The sequence below is a fragment of the Diadema antillarum genome, unplaced genomic scaffold (genome assembly GCF_040938485.1).
Source record: "Diadema antillarum isolate AM-2024a unplaced genomic scaffold, OU_Dant_1.0 seq00000585_RagTag, whole genome shotgun sequence".
Taxonomy (NCBI): Eukaryota; Metazoa; Echinodermata; class Echinoidea; order Diadematoida; family Diadematidae; genus Diadema; species Diadema antillarum.
The window spans coordinates 762,522-787,279 of record NW_027271519.1 but is presented as its reverse complement, the minus strand read 5'-3'; the positions used below and the strand labels follow the sequence as shown (position 1 = coordinate 787,279).

Here is a 24,758-nt window from a genome sequence, read left to right as displayed (position 1 = left end):
TGCTTTAGAATGTTCCATTTTAAAACATTGTCAGTTCAACATGCTTATGGTGAGAATCTTGTCTTGGAAAACAATAGAGCACACAGCCACAACATTATCTACATGGAATGGCACACTTTGGTGTTAGGACGATTCTTATGAATCAGAACCAGAAAGGCACATTCATGTTTGCTGGTATAAAGTCAAGACATAAGGTATCAAACTGCAGAGATCACATTGTGTCATCCATTTTTGCTGGAGTTCTGGAATTCAGCTGGGCTGAATCTCCATGAGAGAGTGCAAAGACCATCTTTAACTTCATGAACATCTTTAAATATCAGCATAAAAAGAAATACATGACCAAATCCAAATAAAATCTCACTTAATTTACTACAAAGCAGTGTTTAATGACACAGTTTATTTTGATAACTGATTTTGCACTAACTATGCAATTATACAGTTATTGTCTGAAACACACTTTGCATCAATGAGGATATTAAATCAGAATTCATAAAAAATGGTAAATACTGTCTCAAAAAAGGCAGTTATGACTGCTATTACACAGACAAGAATAAAAGAGGTAAAAAAGTAATATGGAATTGTATGAAGGGCAAGTGACAATATAAAAATGCTAAATATTACTTGCCCCATTGAGCAAGTAAAATTTTGACTTTACTACAATAATCAGAAGCTCCTCAGGTCTATTAATACATTGGTGATATTTGGGGCAAGTACTTATCTCTTGCGGCCAAGTACAAATGTGAAAACTGATGATTTTACTTGCCTGATGAGCAAGTGAAGGAAAGAATTAAAGTAGGGCACTAGAATACTGGAAATGCCATATACTTTAACAGCGAGCCTAAATTTTCGCAAATCAGAACTTCCCGACGATTTTGCGTGTGGTTAAATTCGCGATCACGGAGTCCTGTACCGAATGGAGAAATGTATATGTGTACGTCACATTCATAGCTTGATTAGAGTCAATATTTTCGCATGTGTTTAATTTCGCGAATAGCACCCGACTCGTGAAATTCGCGAAAATAAAAACCTTGCGAAATATTTGGTGTATACAGCATCCATCTATGAGGCCTTCTGCTTGGCAGTCTCCTGCACAGAGCCTACTCTCAGGAGCCAGAAAAGAAGAGAAAGAGCAAAGATAACCTGGACGATGAAGTAGGCCTCCACTGGTTCCACCTTGTTGTGGATGGCCAGCGACGTCACCGCAAATACGCCGGCACAGCGGGCCATCTCAGCTAACACGTTCCACCACGGCCTAGACAAAGGGTATACAAAAACTCATCTATGAGAGGAACATGTTTCCTTTTACACCACCTGGTGTAATAATTCAATTATTTCGTAGTTGGGGATCACATACTGACAAAAAAAAAATGAAATCATTCACATATTTTTCATTTGATTTTTATTATACAGTGGAAACTCGATATAACGAGATGGTCGGGACCGAGTCAATTTCCTTGTTATAGCCGATATCTCGTTATATCAGTAGGCATAAAAGAAGGCATAAAATAATGACATTAATTTGCACATGTGGGACTACCCATATTTCAATCAATACTGAAAACTTGATACAGTTGTATTGTGTGCGAGGGAATTACTCACCTTTATGGGTAAGAAGATGTTTTTGCCAAGGAAATCCAATATCAAGAATGTGTTTCTTATTAATTGTAGATGTTTGAATTTGTAAATTTATATAGCTTGCGATTGTATCAAGATCGTCTGTGGATTAGTATGTGCATGGTTATCGTATGGGTGTGTGTTGTGTGGAAAGCTTGAATATGGTCTGCACAATGCTGTGTGTGTATGTGACACATTCTGTATGTACATTATGACTGCGTTTGTGTGAAGACGGGGAATTCCCTAAGTAGAAGGCCAATCACAGCATCAGATTGCCTCACACCTGCTAAACGTCATGATGATGTCATGTATACATATGGCCGTCCCACCATATTTTCTGCATGTATCAGTGTGCGTGCACACACACACTTCACACGTACAACATGCAGTGCTAGCTGGAGTCCATTGAAGAAAATGATTATGTGTGTACAAGACAGTTTTTGGCGCATCAAGCTTTACAATCTCGGAAGATGATAGCACCGGCGAAGTAAAGCTTTACCAAAGGCATTTTGCTTTACCTCGCTATAGCAGGTTTGATTTACTATGTTTTTCTTTGTTTGGAAGTCACAAAATTTATCTCGTTATAGCAGTTATTTCGTTATAGCCGATCTCGCTATAAGAGTAGCATTTTACATAGACTTGTGTGGAAGGAAATTTGGGACCGAGAAAATTTCCTCGTTATAACCGATATCTCGTTATAGCAGTGTTCGTTATACCGAGTTTCCCCTGTATGTAAGTATCAAATATAAAGAGGTATTTTCAATTATTGAAATTCTCATCATGATGTCAATGCATGTAAAGTGAGAAGTTCCCTAGTGGTCACCCAGGAACTAGTGATTAGCTTTTGTGATCTGGAGCCTGATCCAGGATTTTGCTTAAAAGTTGCATACCTGGTTACCTGGTACACAGTTGTTAGGCATTAGTTGTCCTATGGAATTGGTGGTTGCACTCTCCAACTGTCTTAAATTCTAGTACAAATTTCTATAGTGTTCACATTGTCTATTCCAACATAAGTACTACGAAGAGAACACACATGCAATGTAGATTTACCTGAGGTCACAGAGCATCCCAATACAGGTGAAGGTGAATATGTTGTAGGTCATTCCCAGGATCGCATGGAGCTGTGACAGCCCCTTTAATTCACAATTAATAAAGAGAGAGAGAGATAAAAAATGATTTGTAAGTGGATAGGTTGGGACATACTGTACGAATCTATGAACCTATTATACAATGTTCATTGTGTAGCTAAATAAATCACCAAATCTCTGAATCACAGTGTGCAGATATAGGCTGCAATCTCTAATTTGCCGCTGTGGACAGGTGGGATATTCTCCTGTTTTTTTCCTCTTAATATTCTATAGTTTTGTTATAAGGGTATCCTTGCTGCAGTGAACATGTAGCTATCACACACTGTTCTCTCTGCAACTGGTTTAGGCTAGACTACACACATTTTCTGCTGCATCCAACTCCTGACCACCTTCAAGTTTTTTTTACAGTCTATTACCTGCTGTCACGTTTTGTCGCATTCACCCCGTTTTACTATGGCCTAATAGATTTCTCATCAGCTCCGTGACTGACGTGGAAATTTTTGTTGACAGTTTTGAACCTCTGACAAGGCATCCATGGCAATCACTGCCTGTCATGTCTGCCCATCCTATCCCCCACTTTGTCTCATGTCCATCCCATTTTGTCCATGGCAGCTTGAAACGTAACTGCCATCCATGGCTGCCGGAAAAATGGTGTAAACATAGTATAAAAGCTTAAACTACCAGAGAATTAACAAAACAGACGAGTGTGGCTACTGACCTTATAGGCAGACAAGTAGAGATTCACAAGGAGTAGATTGATGAGAAAGTGCACAGAAATGTAGGCCTTGAGCCAGCGCGGTATTGGCGTCCGATATTTGTTTAGCTCAGGCCCACATACCTGTTGTGAAAGACGAACCAAATGATATTGTTACATTCCCTTCAGTGACTCATTCTTACAACTGAATAGTCAAAATCAATACTTTGTCACAATCACAATATCATACTAAAATGTATCGATATCATTAAAAAAAAAACAACTTCAAAACAGTAACATAAGAACTCAAAATCAACGTACAGTAGCTGTTGAAAATGTAAAAACAAAACAAAACAATGTTTCATTTTCCACTACTTTGTGCAATTTGGAGACCCTCTTCTACAAACCTATCATGATAAAACATTCATGAGTTGCTGTTCTTATCATGATAGATCATTTTCAAATCAATTCACATCAATGACAATTATTAAATCTGGAATGCAAGAATATACAATGGCCCATTCTGTTACAGAGCAGTTTTTGACACGGTCACAAAAAGTTTCCTATTCCGTTTTACAGACATTGTACTGAAATTGCCCCAGTCTGATAACAAGCAGGTACAAAAGACTTCAGAATAAAAAAAAAAAATCACATAACAAATACATATTATATACCTCACTGATGTGAGCAAATTTGTTTACCAATGAAAAAGAAATCACACACGATCAGATCAGTACCACATTACTCAATAAATCCAACACTGTTGAAGATGTTTAAGAGAGTACTGCCTTTAGCAGGGCATGTCTTCCTATACTTTCTGGTTTAATAATCATCAAACAACGTGATACAACTTGCACACCACTTGTCTGTTATGGAGAAGTCAGCTTACGACTCAAGCTCATTAATTCTTGCGTTGAGTTGTTTTTATTGCCACTGATTGACAAATTTCCCTTCATCAAGGTAAATAAGCACTAATTATAAGATGCTTAAGTAGCAGCCGTTATAAAAAAAAAAATCATGAGCATACATACTTGCCCATGATTTCTTTTACCATGGCTACTACTCCAACACAGAATAATCTGTGCTTATTTACATCTCGAAGGGCAATTTGCCAATCAGTTGAAAATACTCTACAGAGCTTGTCTCACATCTGGAATGTCTTCAATCAGTCCAGTCCTGGGTTTTCCTGGAGCCCAACCCGGTCCATTGATGATAACACAGATCTTGTTCCAAATGCCCGGCATCGACCAGAATGTGGTCCACATGTACTTGAGATGGCAGAGCTACAAACAAGCACAAAACATACCAAACATTAATTTTGTTCTGTCTTAAATTAAAAAAGATCGCAGGAATGCATAAAAAAGGATAAGCACACAGATAGATCCGCTAGTAGCATGCCTGCCTACAATCAAGCCCTTCAAGGTCTGAGACCCAGTGGGACCACATGACCAATGTGCATTGTGATCCTGCCATCCCCTCTTTATATACAACACCTATAACAAGATGAAGAAACAGGCTATATAGTACATCTGCGTAAAGTATTATAATAAAATTACATGACAACTGTCGCATAGTTCACAAGTACTGCAATTACAAGAATATTCATGAGTACAGGATCTGTTACGTCTATGCAAAAAAATATATACCTGGACTTCAAACGGATGGTAAGTTGTTATAGGATGAGTTAGACCATAGGCTACGGGATCACTCTCAGCCTCAAATGTTCCTGCATAACATGAGCAACAGAGAGACACAGAAACAGTTTGAACAGTCTGACATATCAGACTTAGTACATATAAGACTGCCGAAGTCATCTAACATATTCAGTAGACTCTTGTTACAATGAAGTCCTTGGAATGAAGTTTTCTTTCGTTGTATCGAAAATTTTGTTATAATCAAACAAGTAAACGATAGAAAATACAAAGCTGATAATGTTGGGGCCTGAATTTTTACTTGGCTGTAGCCGGAATTCCGTTATAACCATGTTCGTTATGACGGAAGTGCACTGTACCTACTTTTACAGGTAATAAACATGATCCACAGCACTTTGAGTGGAAAAGAATGCTAATACACAAAACACATTTATCATAGGGCAAAACATGTGATATACAATTAATATCTGTTCTATATCAAGAAAGTAATTAACATTTCAGTGGTCTTTCATGCATGCAGCCACGTAATCATTAAAGTACTGTGCAGAATCATGGAAAACTGACCCTCCCCCCCCCCCAAAAAAAAAAAAAGAATTCAATGTTTGCATTGACAGCATACTTGAATAATTTATATAAAAAAATTTTCAGAAATCTATCATATCTATACCTTTAACATTTGCATGGTGTATACAATCAGTTTAGTACTTGTAAAAATGTCAATATGACATCAGTTACACATTCCACTGTTATCTACTGACAGATTTAAAATAGCAGAAATGTTAGAGATCTTAAACGTTTCTAGTTCTAATGAAGTTTCTGGAGTTGCTCACCGAACATTCTATCCCATATGATGAGGGTCCCGGCATAATTCTTGTCAATACAGTAGCGATTCCGACCTGAACGTTGCAGACAGAATAAGGAAACACCTCTATGTACGAAGCTTGTGAATGACTTTTCAACCAAAATTGTATTTATTTGCAAAGCTTATTTGGATCTACAGGCATTCAAGCTTTCAACTTTCTACAGCTAGCAAAATATTACTGTAAAACCAGAAATGTTTGCACTTATTCTAACTTTGTGAGAGCTGAAATTCGTGAAATCAAAATGCATACGGAAGTTCTCGTGTACATTATATGAATTGAATGCCAGTAGCAATTCACAACAATTTCATGCTGCAAAAAAGGCAGTCAGCTCCAATTGGCAAAAATTTTATGCCACACAAATATCTTGTTTTATAGAAATGCAAATTTCTTTAATCGTGACAAAAGTTCTACTCTTTAATAGGCTGTCAACCAACGGTCCTGTTTTAGCAACATTTTGTCCCACTTAACAGACAAATTACAATGCCTCCAAAATTTTGCTGTAACATGATGCCATTAAAATGGCAGTCATATCCATTGGATTCACAAATTAAATGGTGGCTAAATTTCATTCATCACTAGCAAACTGATAATCAAAGAGTTAGGATCTTGAAAGAGAAAGTTGATTAATGATAGTATCCTCACCATGATGGACACGATGATGACTAGGTGTGTTGAGGATGTACTCCAGTGGTCCAAGATCTCTGATAAGCTACACCAGAATTGAAAGAAAAGAAGTTGCGAGACAGCATCACAATCAAATAAGGCAGATGGCACACCTAAGACCACTGCTGGAATTAATAACGCAGCACTTCAATACACAAAAAAGCTGGGTGCTGATTTGAACATGTCTATAGAGTAAACTGATGGAGAGCAGTTCATGTTTCAAAGAGAAATTTAAAGGTGATATTTACAAACAAATCCATGCATATTATAAGTGATTAATTCCAATCAAAATGAGCACCCTATTGAATGGATAGACGCTTTGAACTAATAGAAAGTTTCTGCAAATTGATTAAACGTGAGAATAGGAACACGCACTTAGCGACATTATAGCTGGAAAAAAAAAAAAACTCTTATGTGAGCATTGTATGCAACAATGATACGTATTGGAAATTACTGAAACAGGGGCGGATCCAGGAATTTCGTAAAGAGGGGGCGCGTTTACAAAAATAAAGGGGGGCGCACGCACCCCTCCCCCCATATTTTTCTTTTTATTTCTTTTGTTTCAACAAAAAATAAAGGGGGGGGGGGCGTGCGCCGGTTGCAGTCCTCCCTGGATCCGCCCCTGCTGAAATAACCATTTCCCCCCATGATTCATTTCATCCTTCCCTGATTTATGAACTGCACTTCCTGTTCATGTGATATAAAAATACCTTCTGTTTTATGTATACGAACTGAATGTTGCAACTGATTGACAAAGTGCCCTACATCGACGTAAATAAGCACTGAATTGATCAGTGTTTTAGTAGTAGCCATGATAAAAAAAGTCATGGGCATACATACTCGAGCAGGATTTGAACCTACGACCTCCTGATCACCAGTAGGTTCAAATCCTGCTCGAGAAAGTATGCCCATGATTTGATTTTTTTTATCATGGCTACTACTAAAACACTGATCAATTCAGTGTTTATTTACGTCGATGTAGGGCAATTCATCAATCAGTTGCAATGAAAACGTCTCGACGGAAGAATTTCATGAATTTGAACTGAATGTTGGTTTGAAACTCTATCTATTAAATTATTTCCACAGATCAAGTCCTTTTTTATGCCTAGTGCTTATCTATACATACTACTGATCAATTCAACTCAAAGAACATTAGCAGAGGTCAGAATAGCCAGAATATGAGGGAAATTTTACCTTTCCATATAAGGCTACAGAAATTACCTAACAGTGTTGCACACACACACACACACACATACACACACACATACATGGAAAGACAAATATGATTGGCAATTTCCCTCATCTCTGTTTGAAATTTAGTAGATCATCAGAATGATTGTGAGGGCTACTACTTCTAAAATACTTTTATGTTTACAATCGGAAAGCAAAAGCAAGGATAAAGAGTAGGACACGTGAGGTACCTCTGTGTGGATCCAGAACTGGTAAATGGTGTTAAACTGTGAGTGAACCAGCATCGATGAGGGTGGGGCAAAGAATGCTAGTGGTATGTAGAAGGCCTGTTGACAAGGCAACATGAGGAAACAAATTCTAAAATTCCTCAATGATTCATCAATCGCAGAAGAAGGGGACAGCATAGTATTAAAGACTTAGTGCTAATTGACTCTCCAACTAGAACCTATGTCTATCAAAAAATAAAGATCCAACTTGTCCATGGAAGCAGATTATGTAACCCCATCACGGAGGGCAAAGCATCTCTTCCATATGTGCAATTTTTTTCACATCATGAATATCTTTTTGATGCATCATGCCATAAGTGTTCTATTAAACTGCTTAATATCATAAATTAAAGAATACATTCCACTGGCTCACAATATGTTTTGTCAGTACTGAGATATAGTTTTGAGCAAAACTGGACAGGAAGAAAAAGGTAAATGACTATTTGTAACCTGCACAAGCAGGCAGTGTGGGCTAGTGTCCAATGTGTGAACAAGCACACGCCACTACATTTTATATTTGACTAACAGCTGAGAATGGCTGGCCTGAGCTGGTGGAAAGTAAATATGTAATTATATAAACATATTATGTATGTAATCACATAAATAGGTAATTAAATAAACATATGTATAAATGCAAATCATAGGTAAATATATTCTAAGTGGCAAATCCTTTCACACAAAGTAATTCTGCTCAAATGGGTGTCCATGTTATGAAAATCCTTGAGACTGAGAGACAGGCAATATGGTGACACCAAAACATTATGCTCCTGACATTCTTTATGGGTCAAGGCATAAGTAGGTTTCTGATTGAAAGAAAGTACATTGGTGTGTGTGGATGGTCAGGAATAAACAATTATGCCACTAAAACACTTGATGAATGGTGACTTGTGACCCTAAAATTTACTACCATAGGTGCCCATAATCCAAGGTCACCAAAATAAGAGAAATCTCTTTAATAGCTGAAAGGCATACAGAGAATGCAGGCAGATGATAAACTACTTGATATTTTGCTGTATTACCATTGTAATCATGGACACACTACAGCTGTATCTTCATTATTCATGGAATGTTTGTGAAATGCTGCCAGTGATACAATATTGCCAGATGAACATCTTATTTGAAGGTGTGGTAGAAATGAAGAAGGCTTATCTACCAATGTTACACATCTTGTAACTTCTAATCGTCTGAGGGGATGATATCTTTCAAGAAACAAAAGTATATCCCAAAGTTGCTTGCAAAGGCATTTAGGGGAAAAATAATCCTAAAACTTCAGCAGAATTTGTTGATTCTATGCAAGAGTTTGAAGTCATGCAGCAGCACAGTTAACAAATATTTTTTTTTTTTTTTGCACTTGACTGGAATTAGGTGCCATATCTGGCTGCCAAATTTGGGAAGGGGGTGTTGATTTGCACAGGACTCTAAATCCTCTGCTATGTGGTTACAAAATTCATCCTTTCACTCTGGATGAGTGGCTGTAACATCAATGCGGGACTTTCTGTTATAACCTTACAAATTTCTGGATTCTTTCTGGAAATTTCTTCTTTACCCAGTTGAAGCATCGCTGGAACAAGGACTGTCTGAGGGCTGTGGTGAGGTTGTACTCTTCTGAACTGTGGTGCACCTGGTGGGCTGCCCACATTAAGTTAACCTCTGTGTATGTATGGCAGAAGATGAAAAGATTGTCATGGCGACAAGGATGGTGGAGTGAGGAGGGGTGAGGATGAGAGAGGAGACGTGGCACCACTCTCATAGCAGATGGATGCCTCCTGTCTGTCGAAGGATCGCTGATGACCGGTGATCAGAGTCAAACTCTTAATAGTGAATGATGAAAAAAACAAAAAAACAACCTTTGTGCTATATCAGTCATGGAATGACAGGGACAGAAACTGTTTGCAAATTCACTGACTGTTGGGACCTTCAATCCCACACATATAAAAAATCCAATGTATGAAATGTCAACTAGAGTGAAGTACCTCTCTGCTGCCCACGTGTATTGCACCAATATACCAAATTTAGTTATGGACACAATGGTCTGTATACATACAATTTTATTACAAGATTATATTTCAAACATGACACTATTTATGATAGGATCATAAAGGAATATGACACTTATGCTTGAGACGGGCAGTAAGGGTTGGGAATGAAAGATCGGGGCAGTCGATGGAAAAACGTCACACTGACAGGGCAGAGAGAGAATAGATGTAAGGCGTGACAGATTTAGTATCACGAGCGTTCGGCCGCATGGGGAACGCTCGCGTTCCTCCTTTTGTTAGGGGACGCCCCTATTCCTCCTGCGTGCAGAATGGGGGGCTTAATCCCTCTATTCATCAGCCTAATGAGGGCGTTCCTTGGACGCAACAGAACGGACTTGCTCACAAGTCGCATTCATGGCGTTCCTTTCCGCTTTAGGAACGCAAGGATTATCCCAACCACGTGCCTTCCGCGCACGGCTTCACCTATGAAAAGAACAATTTGCGCCGGCAAGTGCACAATTCACGGTGGACGCCACAATTCCACATCGTTCTTGCCAGTTAAAAATAAATCGCGTGGCAAAAAACAGGGTGAGAGAAAACGCGCACTTCAGACTGTTTACAAACGATTGCGACTCCACATGCATTTTTAATCGTCAAGTACAGTCGCCTACGCTACGGAGTAACATTGCACCAGTTCGCAAAATTCTCTCGACTCGCAGTTTCCAAGCGTCATGAACAGGGCTGGTATTCCAAAAGTTTTGCCAAAGTTTTGCGATTATTCACAAGCAATAATTCACAAGCGAGAAGTTGCATTCTGGTTTACTTTTCGATGACATTAGTCAAGGCTCGACACTTACGGTGGCCCGGTGGCCCGGGGCCACCAAAAACGCACGTCGGGCCACCAAAAAAGTCGGATGTTTGCCTTTACTTTCGAAAATGAACAGCGGTAACAATCGGCTCCGTATTATGCTAACATAAATGTCATATGTTTGCTCTTAATTTTGGAAATGAATAACGGTAATATTCGACTCCGTATGATACTAAAAATTTTAGTATCATACGGAGTCGACATTTATTTAATAAATGTCGGATGTTTGCTTATACTTTTGGAAATGAATAACGGTAAGAGTCAGCTCCGTACGGTGCTTAAATTAATGTTAGATAATTGATTTTGCATTCGGAAATGAATAAGGATAACATTCGGCTCCGGAAGATGCTGAAATAAATGTCGAATGTTTGCTTTGACGTTCGGAAATGAATAATAATATTCAACTCCGTATGATGATAAAATAAATGTCTGATGTTTGCTTTTATGTTCGAAAATAAATAGCAATAACATTCAGCTCCGGAAGATGCTAAAATAAATGTCGAATGTTTCCTCTGACGTTCGGAAATGAATCAGAGTAATATTCAATTCCATACGGTGCATTTTTAATCGTCAAGTACAGTCGCCTACGCTACGGAGTATAACATTGCACCAGTTCGCAAAATTCTCTCGACTCGCAGTTTCCAAGCGTCATGAACAGGGCTGGTATTCCAAAAGTTTTGCCAAAGTTTTGCGATTATTCACAAGCAATAATTCACAAGCGAGAAGTTGCATTCTGGTTTACTTTTCGATGACATTAGTCAAGGCTCGACACTTACGGTGGCCCGGTGGCCCGGGGCCACCAAAAACGCACGTCGGGCCACCAAAATTTCAGAAATGAAGATTTTGGTGGCCCGATCGGGCCACCAAAAAAGTCGGATGTTTGCCTTTACTTTCGAAAATGAACAGCGGTAACAATCGGCTCCGTAAGATGCTAACATAAATGTCATATGTTTGCTCTTAATTTTGGAAATGAATAACGGTAATATTCGACTCCGTATGATACTAAAATAAATGTCGGATGTTTGCTTATACTTTTGGAAATGAATAACGGTAAGAGTCAGCTCCGTACGATGCTTAAATTAATGTTAGATAATTGATTTTGCATTCGGAAATGAATAAGGATAACATTCGGCTCCGGAAGATGCTGAAATAAATGTCGAATGTTTGCTTTGACGTTCGGAAATGAATAATAATAATATTCAACTCCGTATGATGATAAAATAAATGTCTGATGTTTGCTTTTATGTTCGAAAATAAATAGCAATAACATTCAGCTCCGGAAGATGCTAAAATAAATGTCGAATGTTTCCTCTGACGTTCGGAAATGAATCAGACTAATATTCAATTCCATACGGTGATTAAATAAATGTCGGATATTTGCTTTACTTTAAAGTAAATAGCAATAACATTCAGAAGATGCCAAAATAAATTGCAGATGATTGCTTTTACTTTTGGAAGTGAATAGCAGTAACATGCTGCTCCATACCATGCTAAAATAAATGTCGGATATTTGTTATTCCACACTGCTCGATTAAAAAAAAAAAACTGTTACGATTCGCTAAAGTTTGTTATTATGCTGAAGGTTCGGTTTTCTTATAAGTTTCGAAATTTCGGACGTTATATAGCTGATTCGAAAACGAAGTTTCTTACCACGAATATGATAATTCCTTTACAGATAAACGACCCACCTTTTTTCCATATTCGGATGAATGAACCATCTGAATATTTTTTTTTTTCCCCGGAATGATGAATATCGTGCAAAGAAGTAAACGATGTCACGTTCAGAAATAAACCCATATTCCCGTCACAGGAAAAGATACGGCGTTTTTAATTTTCTTTTAGCCAAAAATGATATAAGTTTCGTACCATGCACGTAATTCATTCTCACATTTACGAACCTTCGGAATAATGCCACAAATGGGATTAATGAGCCCTAATACAATTTTGGATGAACAAATTTATTAGTTAAGGCATATCAAATTTGCGTGTTTTGCGGGTTCTGCAAAAAGAACCATCGGATTTACGAACCTTATTCTTCTTTCGGAATAATGAACATAAGGCAAAGGAAATAACGATGCCGTAATAAGAATTCAACTTATTTTCTTGCCTCAAAGATTTTCAATTCTTATTTTCCGAACTACTAACCCCCAATGTCAGACTAAAAATATGAAAATTAAATAAGCTTTGCTTTCTGATGTTTTGTTAATCCCAGAAATTAAAAGGAACAAGTTGTGTTATTCGTTTTCAGAGTAACGTAATTAATTTCATATCCCGATAAATGCACCTTTAGAATCACAAAATTCGTGCGGTTTCGGATTAATGAATCGTATTTAATTTTCACATTAACGAATATCAATCACGGCAATCACGGCCTGTCACATTTGCCTATCTCGTCTCACAGCGTTGTTTCACGTCCGTCCCGTTTTGTCCGTGATGGCCTGAAATGTGACTGCTGTGGTTGCCGGGAACATGGTGTAAACGCGGCTTTTAGCTTTACACAACCCAATTCCACATCTCCAAGAGCCTGAAATGCTCGAAAGCGAGATTCTCTTTGCAGGTCGACTTGAGAATGGACAGGTTGGTATTCCTCCTGTGCGGAAGCAGTCAAGCTGTAGGCCTATACATGTATCCCCTTTCCATGGTCAACTACATGTGCCATCAAACAATGAAAGTATCGATTGGGCACCAGGTACACATAGTCATGAATAGACATTGCGCTAATGGGCTCACGAACTCTTTTGTTGTACACATGAATATTGTCACTGGAGACAGGTATCTACTGAGCTGAGCCTCTATCGCTGTGTACATCCGCACACGCGGATTAGTAACGGCATTGCACAAAACCCAAATCTCTTGAGAGATTTTGAAAAAGCGGGATCCGAAACCTGGACCCGTTTCTAGACACTGTACGTTTTAAATTTGATTTGAAAAAACCAACGCATATTCCCCAAAGTGCATGCAACTTTGCGATTTAAATGCAAGTGCGTTGCTGTGAAGATATGCGTGTGAATTCGTATGATTCTGTCGAGATAATTTTTCAGTGCCGACTGAGTTGAAATAGGATGTGTGATTTTCCTTCAATAAGTCGCCATGTTTTTATTTGTTTTGTTTAAATTTCTATTGCCATACTCTGAAAATGAATTGTTCTCGCGCTCCGATTCGCAACATTACCGCTCTGTACGGCGCGGGTCAGTCTGAAATAAAAAGAAGAAGAAAAATTTCTTAATCCGGAAACGACATCTTTCGGTATTACTAACCTTCGTAAAGATGAATATCTTTCCATCGTCAGACTTATTTAACTTTGGACTGAGATTTAAACCTTCGGAATAGCGAACTGCAGTAACAATAATTTGCTACTATTTTTTCACTGACATTTCGTGAAGCACGATGCGTTTCGGTAGTTTGAAACGTGTAAATGTTGCGATGTCTTTCCCCTGCTAGTGCAGACTAAGTTCGGTCACGGCGAAAGTTCCGTTACGAAATAAAAAAATATGATTCAAGTCTTTTCAACGATAGCACGCTTCGGTATAGATTTTTATGCGTTTAAGCGCAGTTTCTAGTTTCGTACAGAAACCGCAAGTCTTTTCTGCAACGCTCTTGCGTTTTAAATACAGCGTTGCTTGTGATTTGATGGACTTGCATTTGACTTTTAGAATTGCGTTTAAACGCAATTGAGTTTAAGTTTCTTACAATTTTTTAGTGTCGGATGATTATCAAACGCAAGTCTTTTCAGCGTTCCGCGTGATCACAAGGACTTGCAATTGCATTTGATTTTCAGAGCTGCGTTTAATTTTTAATTTTGCGTACGAAAAAAACAAACAAAATAATGCAAGACTTTTCAACAATAACGCACCTCCGTAGATGTTAAGAGATGCTTTTAACCACAGTTCCTAGTTTCTTACGAAAACCACAAGTCTTCCCTGCAACGCTCTTGCGTTTGAATACAGCGTTGCGCGTGATTTGATGGACTTCATTTGATTTTAAGAGTTGCGTTTCAACGCAATTGAGTTTCAGGTTTGTACAACTATTTTCTAGTTTCATATGATTATCAAACGCAAGCCTTTTCAGCAACGCACTTGCGTTTATGTGCAAAGTTGCTCGTGATTTGATACACCTGCATTTAATTTTCAGTTGCATTTAATTACATGTAGTTGCATTTGATTAATTTTCTAAAAACGGGCCCAGGTTTCTATTAACGCTTCGGAATAATTAACGTTAGAATATTCGGATAAACAGAAACACCTACACGTGTATCATGTTCTGATAATGATTTTCTACTAGGACCTTTATGTGTACACAGTTTGTGCGTTTTGAGAATAACGAGCAGGAGAAAAGGGGGAAAGTGAACTGCTTTGGGAAGGCAACTACATGCAATTCTCCAAAGAATGTAAATGAATGTATGCCCTTTCATTTCTGGCGTACAAGACAATGGACGCATGGCGCGAACGCTACCACGCCGTACACTAGCGAATTACCGACTCGCGGGAAAACAATTCTTTTTCAGAGAATGGCGATAAGATTTTGAGCGAGAAAAAAAAATATGTCGACTTAGACGAGGGAATAAACACGTATTTCAGCTCAGTTGGCACTAAAAAATCAGGTCGACTTACGCGAGTTGTCGACTTCTAAATGTGGACTAAGACGAAGAAATTTTCAAGGAATAACAAAGGCAAAAATCGGGACTTTTTTATCGTGTCGACTTTACTGTACTCTAGCTCCATAGTTTCAGCAGAGCCAGATGTGTATGTACCTCCCTGGTTTCAGGCAGGCAGCTCTCATCCAGCTAGCTCTCGCCAACTCCAGCACTTGTCTCCATCAGCATGCACGTATTATACAGCACAGGGTTACTATGCATTAAGATAGCCCCTGTTCCCAGGCCCCATGCAATTGACACGATGTTTACGACCCATTCAGCGCGTACGCAAATTCCTTTACCCTGCGGTTTTGCCTGGCGGCAAACCTGCTTTGAAGTTCCTGGAAATTTCCACCAGCCTGTTGCCTGGCTGGCACGGCCATGGGTGTCAAGTTTCCGTCAATCTACCTAGCTATTGTGAATGTTTTTCTTAATACACTTGTCACTTCATTACACACATTTTGCTTCACCTGAGAAGCTGCTTACAAGAGTGGTCTCACGCTCATGTAAGGGGAATGAATACTATTTCGGATATACTTTTTGATTACGCCTCTCATCGACGCAAATTAAGGTAATCACAGAGTTACTAACGCGTAATAGTGCGATGCCTAGTGGTTTCATTTGTTTGCTAGTTTGTCCGTTTTTTAAGCTTCCATGAAATCAACTGTGTAAGTGTTCAGCACAAGACAAAGGCAAGACTTAATCCGGGCGTTCCCGAACGCTGGCTACATGGAGCGATGGCTTCGTGGTCGATTGGGTGCAGTGAAGTTGACACTATTGTGTTCGAAACAAAGGCACTAAACAAAAGACTTTTAAGCTGGCGTTCCCGAACGCGGACGGCATGGGCGCATGCCAAGCTCGAGCCAAGCTTGCTACTTAACAGATAAGAAGGCATGCCGGACGCGGGCGAACGCTCGTGATACTAAATCTGTCACGCCTAAGGTTAATCACAAGATGAGAGCTGGAATGGTACATTGGTAGCGAATGCCGAACGATGTTTTACCCACGAAAAGCGTTGGAGAATTGACTGCCTGAGGGCGACGCTCAGGTTGAATTCTTCGGAGCTGTGGTGGACTTGGTGTGCCGCCCACAAGATGTTTACTTCTGCAAATCATACGAGTGAGTTTATCTCAATCCCGATTTCTTCAAGATAGGCACTAAATTGACAACAAAAGTGACCTCCTGGAAGATCGAGGAGCTCTACAACTGTTGTCTAAAATATGATTCTATACTTAACAAGTAGGAAGTAGGAAGCAATAACCACATTTTTTTTCAAACATGAGGCTTGCAGCCAAATGTTTTTTCTACAAATAGTGAATACCATCCAGCCCTTTGCGCTGATCACCTGCATCTAAGCACTTCATTGCCAATTTAAGGGCATGTAATCAGCGGAGTACTGTAGAAATCAGTTTACAGCTGGTTTTTGGTTGTAAAACATCGTTCTGGCGTCACATGTTTCATATTGAAATGGAACCTCACCTATATGTCTGAGTTAAAGTCATAATATATAGATGTATAATTTTCTCTAATTTTTTTCAACATTGAGGGAACCCTGAATCCTGATTTACCCAAGAAAAACATCTCTGGAATATGGACTGTCTTAGGGCTGTGGTCAAGTTGTATTCCTCAGAGCTATGATGGACTTGGTGGGCTCCCCACATGATGTTAACTTCTGCAAAGCATGAGGACACCATAACTCATTTGAAATATGAGCAGCACCTGCAGTTCAATGCTCACCGAAATGCACACAATTATTGCTTACAACAAATTGGCAATGCAGAAAATGTAAAATAATACTGCAAAGGGTATTAGACATTACTGTAAAAGTAGAAATTTTCACGATGTTGAAATTCTCACGCATTTCACACAACCAGAAACTAGCGCGACAATAAAAGCAAGTAGATCTTTTTTGCTTGCCATATGTTCCAGTAATTATTGACCTCTTGATTCCATGGAATTAAAATCATCCGAAATACTTTACTCGGCTGAGCGGGAAAAATTACTTGCATGATGATATCCACTTTTACAATATGCTACAATTAATCAATGCCCCATAGCATAAATACATGTATGTAGTAAAAGTTGTTAACTAATATTGGTTTGCAAATTTTAGCCTCAAATGAGTTCATTTTCAAGTTACTAGCTATGTTGTTAAGTGAATTGATCTAACTGATTTTAATTTTCTACACATTAACACAAACAGTTCATTTCCTGGATACGCTACCAGGATATATTCCAGCAATATTGTTTTTACAGGACTTCTAGAGGAGCTCCGTTAAGTGCTGTTTTGAGAACCTGAATTACACAAATGCATTTGAATTTCTGGTAAAACATTTTCATTACAATTGTAGTTAAGTTTCCATCTACAGAGGGCAGCATTTAGCACTCATAAAATCTGCTAAAATTTGTAACCTTAGCATGGATTGTCCAATTTCCAACAATTTTCACTTTGTGTTATACTACCAGGTAATTTGTTCAATTCTCTGAATCACCATACCAATACATATTTGGGGAAACTTCCAGGCTTTCAATATTCATATAAAAATTTACCCCAAATGCACAACAATTTTATGATCAACATTCACAGATGAGAATTTCCTATACCATGATAAAATAATTATACTGACCATGTGACATGCGGTGGAACCAATAGTAGCCCAAATCAATGCCAAGGAAGCATATGAACCAAGTCCAGGGGCTATCCCACGGTAAGTCGTAGAGGCGGAAGTTTTCATAGACGTAGATGTAGCCTCCAAGCTCCAGTGTCTTTGTGAAAATTCTAGAGGAATCAAGGAGAACCAATGGTGTCCTTAGCTGATTTACATCTTGTCAAGTGATTAGAATATCATTGACTCAACATGCTGAGTGGATAATTTGTAGACAATGGTATACTTAAAGAATGACAAGCAATCTCTGCAACATTTAGCTGGGGGAAGAGATTTTGTGGTTATAAAATGATCACTTGTATGTTCATCAGTGTGTTCATATCCCTAGTCAGTGGGGGTGCAGATGTACACCAGCTCCACTTCTGAGGGGCCATAAGAAAGGGGTTATTCCTTGCTTCTCTTGTGGGTTGGGTCAGTATCAGTCAACACATAACGGAACAGGATTTCCCATCCTGGCAGGTGCCTAAATATTTATAATGATATTATTAAATCATGATGATGATCTTGACTACCAGGTACAACACCACCACCAATATATCAATACAAGAATAAAAAAATAGCAAAAATAGAAGTAGTAGTAGTAGTAGCAGCAGCAGTAGCAGTAGTAAAGAAATAGTAGTAGAAACAGTAATATTAAAAATGATAATAGCTATGTTGATGATACTAAAGATAATAACCTACACCACCCCATCCTTATCATAGTCACAATTACTGTATACGCTGAATATTTCACAAGGTTTTTATTTTCAAGAATTTTGCGAGTCAGGTGCTACTCATGAAATTAAAGGCACACAAAAATATTGAATTTGATCTTAATATGAGTGTGATGTGCATGTGTGCATTTCTCCATTCAGTACGGTACTCCATGATCGCAAATTTCAACCACTCGCATAATCGTCAGGAAGTCCCCATTTGCAAACAATTTAGACTCCCTAAATATATGGCGTACACAGTAGTTGAACAGTGCATGAAGAATCCAAGTTTGTGGATACGCACCCTGTCACCAAGAGAAACATGCCAGACGTCATGGAAGTGATGCTGTCAGCAAACCTGTCATCCTTGCCACGATCCTTCAGGCACAGGATGATTTCTTCCAGGATAACAGAAATCACAAAAAATGGACTGGCCTGCAGAATGAAAAACAACAATAGCAACAACAAACATGTATGGAATGGAAGTCGGATAAACGATGAGTGTCAATCATTACACGGTGAAGCGCTGTTCCTGGAAGGCCATGGGATAATCTCATTCTTCATTTTTTACCTGCATGTATTTTTCCTATCACAATGGACACACACACATAATGTACACACCTTTCTATCTTTATCTATCTATCCATTAATCCATCTATACTATCTATCTATCTATCTATCTATCTATCTATTTTTCTATCTATATATCTATCTACCTTCCTCCCTACCTCTAAAATTCATGTGCATTTACAGGTTGTGTGGGGTGTGAGAGAGGGGTAGTGCTGGGTGGGGGGGGGGGGAGGGGAGGGAAGGGGGAGGGGCTTGTTGAACCCTTCAGAATAGTTCATCATACTTTGGTCTCCACCTGACCGTCAGCTCTTACTTGCAGTTCCACATGGCTATTTGCATGCAACAGTGGCCATAACTTGGTATCTAATCAGTATGGCTTTGGCAGGTGGGCCAAATCAGGTGAGGGTAGCCTTTGGGTCTGATACCCTGTGTGGAATTGAACATGTCCTACCCTCTGTTGTTTGAAGGCGTCATAACATAGACCCATGTAACCCAAGATTAGAGTCAAATGAACTTTTAGGAAATGGTTTCCACACATTAGTATCAATTCCTCCTACAGATTACACTTAGTCATCTGATAATAACTGTCAAGAGTGTAAACATGGCTCGCATTCAAGTTCTGACTCTTATCACCACCACCACCTACAAATCACACTCATCAGTTGATTTGAAACGTTGCATCACAAGTCATAACAAGATGGTTCGAGAGAAGAGATTCTTTCCATACAGGGCTCATTAGATAGTGGATCTTTTAGAAGGACGTCACAGCACTAATAAATCTACTGCAGCCAGCCTTTGACTAAACAGCTGCTGTAACACTCTAATACTCTAACTGGCAATCAGAGTGATGCTCAAGGGGCAAAGGTCAGTTGTTTAATTACATAGAGAGATAACAGGAATGTCTTAATATATCACTGATAAGAGAGCTCTTACGATACCCACAGTGGGTTGACTTCAAAATGCTTTGACCCTGTGAAAAGTTTGAGGAACTAGTAGAGCTGCAGAAGAAAACTGCTTGTTTGTCAAATAATGGAGACCTCAAAGAGAGACACTGTGTAAACTCCCATTTGTTGTTTTTTTTTTCTGTAACAGGTTACTATGGGGGTATATTCCACATTATAGTGACCATTCAGCAGAAGCTGGTTGTCTAAAGCAATTTTCGTACACTGCTTGGCAACATACTGTGCTCTCATTATCTTCTAGTCATGTAATCTAAGATGTTATCTTGAGTTTCATAAGTCTAGAATACATTCAACAGTACTTGTTAATTAAATGAACAATTTGGCATTTCAACAGAAAACAGATCCTTACATTTCAAAACATAGCTGTAAAAACATGATTTTTGGATCATTTTCATGTGTGAGATACCAATAAGATGCCCTTGTTGATGCTATGACTTCAAAGCCTCTAGATTTTTTTGAGTTTTTTTTTTTTTTGCCAGTCTTTTTTTTTCCTCGGAAGAGTTGTTGCCTTTCATTTAAAAGACATTTTTGGGATTTGATTTCCTTAATCATTGAAAAAACAACAACAAACAAATTCACATATAATTTCCACATACCAGGCACAGCCATTGAAGAAGACTTCAAATTAAGTGTTATGTTTCACATTCTTGATGCTTCCTGATATACATTCACATGCAGACAGAAGGGAGAATAATATTTACTAAATTAACAAAGATGAAAATTAATTTGAAGTCTCCCATACAGTATAATAACCAGAAAACAAACACGATCCGTTATATCTCACCTCCACAATGTAAGGGGGCACTTCATCCAGAGTTTGAAAAGAAGTCTCGTTGGGCGTCACAGCATAGAACAGCCGCCGTGTACCCGTCAACGCGTCCACTTTGAAGATTTGATCCATGATTCATCAATTGCCGAGGTTTTCCCCTTCACACGAGACTCTCACAGCAAACCTCACAGATCTGCTGACAATGGAAAGGGTAGTGAATAAAATTGTTAAAGCAAAATAAAAATCATTGAAAACTAATGACATCATGCTCAAACTAGAAACACAGGAATAGCAGGGGCTTTTTGAGCTTGAAGCTTGCAAATAGAAAAGATTTTGAGGAGGATTGTTTCTGTCATTTAATGTTTTGTTCAATGTATGTGTATGCACACATATATATCGGTCCCCATACCAAGATTCGTCCACCCATGCCAAAATTTGACTGTGCGCAATGCATATGTTTCATTACATGTAGTAATAGGTCAAATTTTGGACAGCATGCTATGAAGGAATCTTGGATGGCTTACATTCCTATCAACTGTATAATAGGTACTTGGTATTATGATTCGGTATGTAGAAATTATCTATGTGACAGGAGCAGCTAAACATGTTTAGTATGAAGGCCGAAGGTGTGCATGGGTGTCAAAGTGTAGGCCTGTATAGCCCTTCCCCCTTTCATTACGATTCAGTATAAAAAGAAGTAACATTTAAAGGGGATGGCTAGTAACTGATCAGTGGGAATCAGTGGGAATGCTGGGGGAGATTGTTTCAATCCTTGTGGGATTCATTTAAGAATACATTATATATATAGATTTATTGCTGTGTGAAAATTATTTGCTTCAGAATGGTCTCATATTCAAGTAATGTGCAGTTCAATGTTTCCAGGTAAGCATGCCTGTACAGTGACAGGGCGATCGTTAACAGGCTGTTTACGATTGCGCCGTCACTGTACAGGCATGCATGCTAACCTGGAAACATTGAACTGCACATTTTAATACTTGAATATGAGACCATTCTGAAGCAAATAATTCTCATACAACAATATATATATAATGTACTCTTAAATGAATCCCACAAGGATTAAATAGGAACAATCTCCCCCAGCATTCCCACTGATTCCCACTGATCAGTTACTAGCCATCCCCTTTAAGACATATTCACTTGCATGCTTCGAAGGCTTGAAGAAAAAAAGAAAATTTTCCCTTTTCAGTGCACAACTCTCATTAAATACGAGATCATTCATCGTGTTAATACACAAGCGTCAGAAACCCTCGGCGACACAAACAGTAAAAGTGGATGTAGAAATCATATACCAGTTGGTAAATTACACAATTTCAAATGATGTACATGTTTTATGTATGTAAGGAAGCAATCCGATATAGAACTCTATGTGTATTAAAGTGAAAACTAAGTTTCGGTAAGTGCTTGAGAACCCGTCTAGCACCATTTCATTTTTGCTTGCAATATATCGAAAGAGTCCACTAAGAAACTTACCTGGCTGACACGGTTTGCCGGAATGATGAGTCGGTTTCGAGTATTTTGAGAAAAATAATAATAGTAGGAAAACCGACTTTTATTCCAGAAGGCTCCAGACTAACTCGGTCTCGGGAAAAATTCGACCCTACTTCAGACAATTCACACGCAGTAAGTGATCGCCACATTCTACTGGCCACTGCATAATACCAAATGAGGCCTAACTGAATGGACAGGAAGTGCGTGCTAACGTAATCCTGTACAAAACAAAACAAAAATGACAGCGCGCGGTCCTCAGTTGCTGAGACGCGCGGTCTTTGGAGTTTTTGTTGTTGTTTATCAAGCTTTTTGATTGTTTTAGAGGTGCTTGATAGGCGCACACTAATTTTGCATGCTCCCAAAAGAGGTTTTTGATGCGTGCGTTGTAACAACTCGGACCATTACTGCGAGTAGCCAGAACACAAAGCGCTAGTAGGACAACACTGTGCAATCAGAGCCAGACAACCATTACAACTCATCCTGCCGTCAAAGCGAAGCCGAGTTATCCCCGAGTCCGAGTTTAGCCTGACCCCGTTAGGGTAAGTACTGAGACTGAACCTTTTTGGTTAATATTTCGCATTTTCGTCGTTAACCATCGAATATCTTGTAATAACATCGTTATCCTGCACATTTCCTAAGCATACGTTCACATTTGGGAGCGAAATTTGACAACTTTTGCAGGCGTACCAGAACTTTGTTTGGGCTTTAAAGTATTGGTGGTCAAGAGCTGACATGCATGCAGTTGTAAGCCCCCTCTAAAGCCATAAACTTCTGAAGACGGCAACTTCCAGTGATAATGTTGTTTTGAAATAAGGGCACATCTATTAAGCTTCTAATGTTGCGGAGACCCTTGACGAGGCTTCGGCCCGCCGCACCGCCGATACTCCGGCCGGCTGGTTGTGGCCAGGACGGGGGGAGTCATAGTCAGTCAGTTACTATGCGTTTGTTTCTTCATGAACAATGTTTCGTCTAGCCATTTTTGTAACACTACCGGAGCTTCACGTATTTACAATCTTACAATCTTACAATGGCTTAATTACAATCATATGTAATAAAGAGTACATGTATCTTAAAGTACGTTATAATTACCACTTCATCCGTCGCGTCGTCCCTTCAGCTGCAAGGCTCTTCGACTGCAGTGCAAGAGTAGCCTTATTTACACTTTGTGATGGGCTGCTGGGATCGGGGTCATTCATTGCGCGCAATCGACACGCTGTGCGTGTGCTGGAACATTGCTTCCCTGAGACCTCTCGGTGCCGCCCCCCCCCCCCCCCCCCCCCCCCCCCCAACTTTTCCGCATAAATAATCCATCTGTGGGAAAAACGGCTGATCTTGATTCTTCGCTAAAGTGTTATTTCTGTGTCCGTACAAAAATAAAAGGTCATTTCATAACTTTCTGTTCTGTTTACAATGACTTGCATTCATACAATAACATACAAAATAGTGGATGAATAATTGTTTATCCTGACCTATCGTATATACATGTATATATATTTATTTTCCCGCATCCGTACCACTGAAAATTAAAACCCCATGTCCCGGTGATACTATATCCTTATGTTGCATTTCAAGATGGAAGCGTGATGAAACGTTTTTAAATGCTTATCTCTTTCATTTCAGAGCGTACTATTAAATTATTAGCGTATTTTTTATATACCAATATCAAAATATCAAAAGAAAAATGAAATCAATAATTTAAAATAATTATTGTGTGTCCCACCATTTTGCGTCATCTCCGTCACGAACATTCAGAGCGCCATTAACGAAAAGTGTCAGGTACCCTAAGTATCGATTTCAGTACATGCTATGTGACAGTTACATGCTGAAGTTGAAGAACTTACCTGGTTTTTCCCATGCTTTTAAGAAAGTTATAGATTATAATTTGTGACTAATGCCGGGTCTTACCTTTATTCAGCGTCATCTCCGAACGCTTAAGATTATACATATCAAATCAAATTAATTTATAATTTTGGTGGCATAATGGGAGAGAAGATCATACCCTCTACCAGTACACACGGATCTTTATACCGCAGGTGATATGTTATGAATGGATTAGGAAGATGATAGAGGCCATTTTTTTTT

General features: G+C 38.9%; 1 protein-coding gene across 1 annotated transcript; it reads right to left on the bottom strand.

Moving 5' to 3' along the window:
* Nucleotides 1–1,059: 1,059 nt before the first annotated feature.
* On the bottom strand, nucleotides 1,060–21,358 carry LOC139735564 (alkylglycerol monooxygenase-like). The gene is made up of 12 exons (XM_071646322.1): nucleotides 21,183–21,358; nucleotides 19,171–19,301; nucleotides 18,136–18,287; nucleotides 17,077–17,180; nucleotides 7,996–8,091; nucleotides 6,554–6,620; nucleotides 5,879–5,944; nucleotides 5,043–5,122; nucleotides 4,545–4,679; nucleotides 3,421–3,540; nucleotides 2,665–2,747; nucleotides 1,060–1,252 (listed from the first exon to the last, which is right to left on the bottom strand). The coding sequence occupies exons 1-12, from the start codon at nucleotides 21,297–21,299 to the stop codon at nucleotides 1,060–1,062; spliced, it is 1,344 nt and encodes a 447-aa protein (XP_071502423.1). The 5' UTR covers nucleotides 21,300–21,358.
* Between the last annotated feature and the right edge of the window lie 3,400 nt (nucleotides 21,359–24,758).

Bases quoted from the DNA above. Each gene is read 5' to 3' on its own strand.
- LOC139735564 (XM_071646322.1), bottom strand. From the start codon at position 21,299: ATGGATCAAATCTTCAAAGTGGACGCGTTGACGGGTACACGGCGGCTG. The intron at 8,092-17,076 runs GTAAATCAGGAT...CCTTGTCAACAG, and splicing joins TCCAGAGATGTTTTTCTTGG to GCCTTCTACATACCACTAGC. The intron at 5,123-5,878 runs GTGAGCAACTCC...CATGTTATGCAG, and splicing joins CATATGGGATAGAATGTTCG to GAACATTTGAGGCTGAGAGT.